The sequence below is a fragment of the Sceloporus undulatus genome, chromosome 5 (genome assembly GCF_019175285.1).
Source record: "Sceloporus undulatus isolate JIND9_A2432 ecotype Alabama chromosome 5, SceUnd_v1.1, whole genome shotgun sequence".
Lineage (NCBI taxonomy): Eukaryota > Metazoa > Chordata > Lepidosauria > Squamata > Phrynosomatidae > Sceloporus > Sceloporus undulatus.
The window spans coordinates 72,189,056-72,194,144 of record NC_056526.1 but is presented as its reverse complement, the minus strand read 5'-3'; the positions used below and the strand labels follow the sequence as shown (position 1 = coordinate 72,194,144).

The window sequence follows — 5,089 nt, the reverse complement described above, 5'->3', positions numbered from 1 at the left end:
AATAATAATAATAATAATAATAATAATAATAATAATAATAATAATAATAATATGATTTTTCAAATTTTATTTACGCTTTGCAACTTTAATTTCAGTTGAATTTTGGGTGGAGCCTTGGAGATTGGAACCCAGGACTAGAATTTTTAACTACCTGACCAGAAAATAATAATAATAATAATAACAACAACAACAACAACAACAATAATAATAATAATTACAGATTTTATTTATTCTTTGGAGCTTTCACTTCTGTTCAGTTTGGAGTGGAGGCTTGAGGATTGGCGCCCAGAATGAGGCTTTTAACTATCTGATAGATATAGATATAGATATATAGATATATTAGATTAATTTTTATTTCTTCTTTTGAGAGGAAGCTGGGGAATTCGGGTTATGGAAAAAGACTGTAATGGTAACAAAAAAATAGCCCAGGAAAACTAGGATGAAGAGATCCAAGCCTGACTCGAGAGTAAACTTCCCTGCTTTCGGGCCTTTAAATTAAAATGGGTTTTGCAGACTAGTCGGAGGAGGCTATTCGCACACTTGGGATTTTATTTCTGAATGAGCAAAAGGCAGGTTTAGGGACAGTGTGGCTCTAACAATATTTTGGGGACAATTTTCCTTGTCCCTGGAAGATGCCTGCAGTATTTTTGAGGTTGAGATCACTTAAATCCATTTAGATCCATTCAGTAAACGCCGCTGAACTCAATGAGGTTTGCATTGCATGAAGTCCTGAGGTTCAGTTCATATTTGGGTTCATGGAAGTAAACGGATTTAATGTCCCAAGAAAGTAGTCCCTGCTGCCACCAAAACCTGAAGTATTTGTTTAGGATCCGATTGTCGGTCTTTGGGTCCGACTTTAATTCAAGATTTATGCTGGTTTCGGGCCGGGTTTTTTTGTTTTGATCGTTGACTTTTTCCTTTCGATTTATTGGTGATGATGGTGTGGAAATGCCTTTAAAAAGCCAAATTTAAGTGGCTTCGGAGCCGAGCATAAACGGATCCAGAACTAAATGTGTACTATTTCCAGATAGTAAGCATCATTGCAGAATTATGTTGATCGTTCTTCCGAGTGGAATCGATTCCAGAGGGTTATCCCAAAGCGATGTTTAAAAAGATCATTCCTCCCAGTGGAATGGGTTATTAGTTGGAGATGGCACTAATATTTGGACATTATCATGACCGTGGAGCGATGTTAATCCGAATTGGTGGGGATGATTACGGAGTTTCCGGATTATAGCAATTGCGGCACGACTTTTAACTGCCTTGTCTCTGGCGGAGTATGCCAAGGATGTTTAAAACGATAATAATTGAGGGATGGAGTTGATCCGGATCGGTTCCTGAAATGGTCACACTCTCTCAGCCTCAGAGGATGGCAATGGCAAACTCGCTCTGAAGAAACTGGCCAAGGAAAGCCCCTGAGAGGTTTGCCTTGGGGCCTCCATTGGTCAGGAAAAACGACCTGAAGGCACACAACAATTATTATTATTATTATTATTATTATTATTATTATCCTCCATTCTTCCCATATAAGGACTCAAGGGGGACCTATCTAAGTTTCTTCTTCTTCTCCTTCAAGATTTCGTTTAGACGGGATTTCCCTTTGCCTTCCTCTGAGGCTGAGAGAGTGTGACTCACCCATGGTCAGCCACTGGGTTTCCATGGCCCAGATAGGAATATGCTCTGCAGAGTCATAGTCCCAAAACTCAAACTACTCCGCCATGCTGGGTCTAGAGACATTCTTCAGATTTTGGTGGAAGGGACTGCTTTCTTGGGACAATAAATCCGTTTTAGGATGGAGACTGGACTCTCAGTCAAAGCATCTCCTTCCTTTAAGGTCTTTATGCAGAGGCTGGATGGGGTTGCTTTGATTGAGAGTTCCTGCATGGCAGAATGGGGTTGGACTGGATGGCCCTTGGGGGTATCTTCCAACTCTATGATCAGTAGTTGGATGCATTTATTAGAAAGGAAAGCACCCAATTGAAGGTGTCGAAAGAGAAAGGGGCAGAGATCCCCCCCCCCCATGATTATTAATTCTCCTCTTCTTTGTCCCATCCCTTTAGGGAACTACAAGAACCACAAGCTGACCCACAGCGGGGAGAAGCAGTTCAAGTGCAATATCTGCAACAAGGCCTTCCACCAGGTGTACAACCTGACCTTCCACATGCACACTCACAACGACAAGAAGCCCTTCACCTGCCCAACCTGCGGCAAGGGCTTCTGCAGGAACTTTGACCTCAAGAAGCACGTCCGCAAACTCCACGACAGCCACAACAACAACAGCAGCAACAGCAACAGTGGTTCTGCTCCTGCTTTGGCCCTGCCTAGAAGTTCCTCCAGCGAGGAGCTGCCTCCTCTCCACCGTCCTTGAAACTGACTTTCACTGCATCCACACTGTGGAAATAATCTAGTTTGGTAGCAGTATCAAACCGGATTATTTCTCCAGTGTGGACGCAGCAGTGTCCTCCCCCATCCTGTCTCAAGAACTGCTTTGGAGAATAAGGACCTTGGAAAGTTGTATTTATTGAGCTTGGGGAAGCCCAGCCTGTGGACAAAACCTGCCTAAAGGGTCATTTTTAAACATTTCCTATAGCTCCTTCGGGTTTTGTAATTCGAAGGGACGGTTCCTTTCACTCCTGAAGATCCCTGTGTCATCCTCTGGGTATACATATATATCTGGACATATACATCCATGTCCAGAAGTGGCCCCTCTTTCTCTCATGAGTGTGTCTGTGTGTGTCTGTGACTTGTTTGTAGGCCTAGATCATGGGAAGATTGGCCCTAGACCATGGGAAGGCATCTTGATGGGAATGCATCTTCATCCCAAGATGGTGGAGAGGCATCCTGAGACTTAGATTGTGGGAATGCAAGTCTGGATCATGGGAATGCATCCCCAATTTGTGGGAATGCCTCTTGAGCCCTAGAGCATAGGAATGCCTCTTGGGCCACCTTCAAGGTTTGTTCCAGGACTCTCTGGTCCCCATCCGAAAGCATGACTGTAAAGAGCATCTCAGCAGCATCTGTAGTCAGAAGATGGTTGCATCCATCATCCTTTAGGAGGACAAGCCCCTTCTTTGGCCACTTTAAGTTCCCTTTAGCTCAAAGGTCAATCCCTGAGGTCAACTAGGGAAAAAAGAGAGACATCAAAACTGGCAAAGTTCTGTGTAGTTCCCCAAAGACTGCTCTCAAAGGACAACAATCATAACTTTGGTGCCAGTTTGTTGCCAGAACAGAATACAATGCCAAGGTGGTGAAAACCAAAGTCCTAGCTGTCTGCACATCAGTGTTGAAAGGGATTCTGTTGCACTTTCCAGACTAACCGAAAGGAAGAAGTTGGTAGCACTTGGACTTTCCTAGGCTGCATCTGCCCTGCAGAAACAGTCCAGTTGGGCGTCACTTTAAGTGCCATGGCTCAATGCTATGGAATCCTGGGAAGCATAGTTCGCTGTGGCACCAGAATCTTTATTACAGTATTTATTATTTCTGCAACGTGGATGCAGCCCTAGACATGAGCCTCCTTCCTCAGATGCATCCAAGCTATTTCAGGAAGACACAACCCTGCTGGGCTTGGCTTTGAAGGCAAGCATTTTTATCCCAAAGTCCTTAAGTTTCATATGACTCTCTTATTCCCAAATATGCTTTGGGATCATGGCACACAGTGGTGCTCTATGTCTCTCCCCCAGCCCTGAGGATCTAAAACAAGGGCTGTGTGAGTCTGCTCAAAAGATGCTGCAGTTTTCACAGGGGGGGTTGTTAAAATTGTTGTTGTTGGCTGGAGTTGTGCATAGTGGGGAACCATAAACATCCCATGCAACTGCTTTGCCCACAGAAGGCCTTCCTGAGGCCAGAAGGGCACCTGAGCAGTTTGAAACTTTGAAAGCACAGTGCTGGAAAACAGGCCATGGAGATGCCAGAGGGAGGGAGGGAGGGAAGGGACTGTGTATATGTGTATACAGTATGTGTGATTGTGTATGTGTGTGAGAGAGAGAGAAAGAGAGGAAGAGCTTTCATTTGGAAGACTCACATCAGAGAGACATTCAAAGGGCATCTTTGGGAGCTTCGTTCAAAAGAGAGGGGCTCCTGCATGGATGATCTCTGGATCTGACATGCATAGCCCCCTTTCCTTCGGTGTACATAGATCTTCCCCCCCAAAAAAAGGATTGACTTTGCCTGCTGGTTGGTTTGCTTTTCTTTGGATGGTTTTCTCCCTCGGATTCTCCCCTTCTCTCCTCTCCTCTTCTCCTTCCCTTCTCTCCTTTGGATGGGCTGGATTCGTTTTTGGACGCATCCGGCTCATTTTTGGACACATCCGGGCTCACTTTTGGACGCTGTCCGGTTGTATGGTTTGCTTTTTGTTTTTTTAAATGATGATGATGATGATGATTATAATAATAATTATTATTCTTATTGCACGTGCAAAACAAAACAAGGACAAGGAAAAGAAAAAGAAACACACACCAGGATGAATTGGGCCATATCTGGTGGCCAAATAAACCAGGTGGATTGAAAGCGAAGGCTCCTGGGTCATGAGTTCAAATGGAGCGAAAGCTCCTTGGAGAAAGTTACTCCAGAAATTGGGATTGATTCCTATTTCCTGGGCTTTTTTTGGGGGGGGGGGCAAACTTCTCTGAAGGGAGACAATTGGATGCGGTTTGACACCGATTTGACATCACTTTAACTGCTAAGGTTTCATGCTATGGAATCCTGAGAATGCTTGCTCTGGTGCCACAGCAAACGACCATTCCCAGGATTTAATAGCAATTAAAGTAGTGTCAAACCGCATTATTGCTCCAGTGCGGATCCAGCCTCCGAGTCTTCAGGGTTTTGTTGCTGTGGTTGTTCTTGTTGCCTGCCTTCAAGTCTTTTCCGATTTATGGCGACCTTAAGGCCATTATCCCTATCCAGGGGTTTTGGCAAGATGTTTTTCAGAGGAGGTTTGCCATGAACCTTCCCCTGAGGCTGAGAGAGTGTGACTTCTTGCCCAAGGTTAACCAATGAGAAAGTGAGAGAAAGGGGGGGGGATCTGGAGGAAGAAGAGGAGTGAGTTTGGATACACAGTGGAGGCTGCATCCACACTGGAGAAATAACCCGG

The 5,089-nt window shown here is 44.6% G+C and overlaps 1 protein-coding gene across 1 annotated transcript in view; it reads left to right on the top strand.

The window, feature by feature from the left end:
* Positions 1-3,905, top strand: part of FEZF1 (FEZ family zinc finger 1) — an 8,058-nt gene extending 4,153 nt beyond the window's left edge. The window contains exon 5 of the mRNA XM_042469614.1: positions 2,061-3,905. Coding sequence (XP_042325548.1) covers positions 2,061-2,368 — 308 coding nt within the window. The 3' untranslated portion in view covers positions 2,369-3,905. The remainder of the gene's footprint in view (positions 1-2,060) is intronic.
* Positions 3,906-5,089: the final 1,184 nt, after the last annotated feature.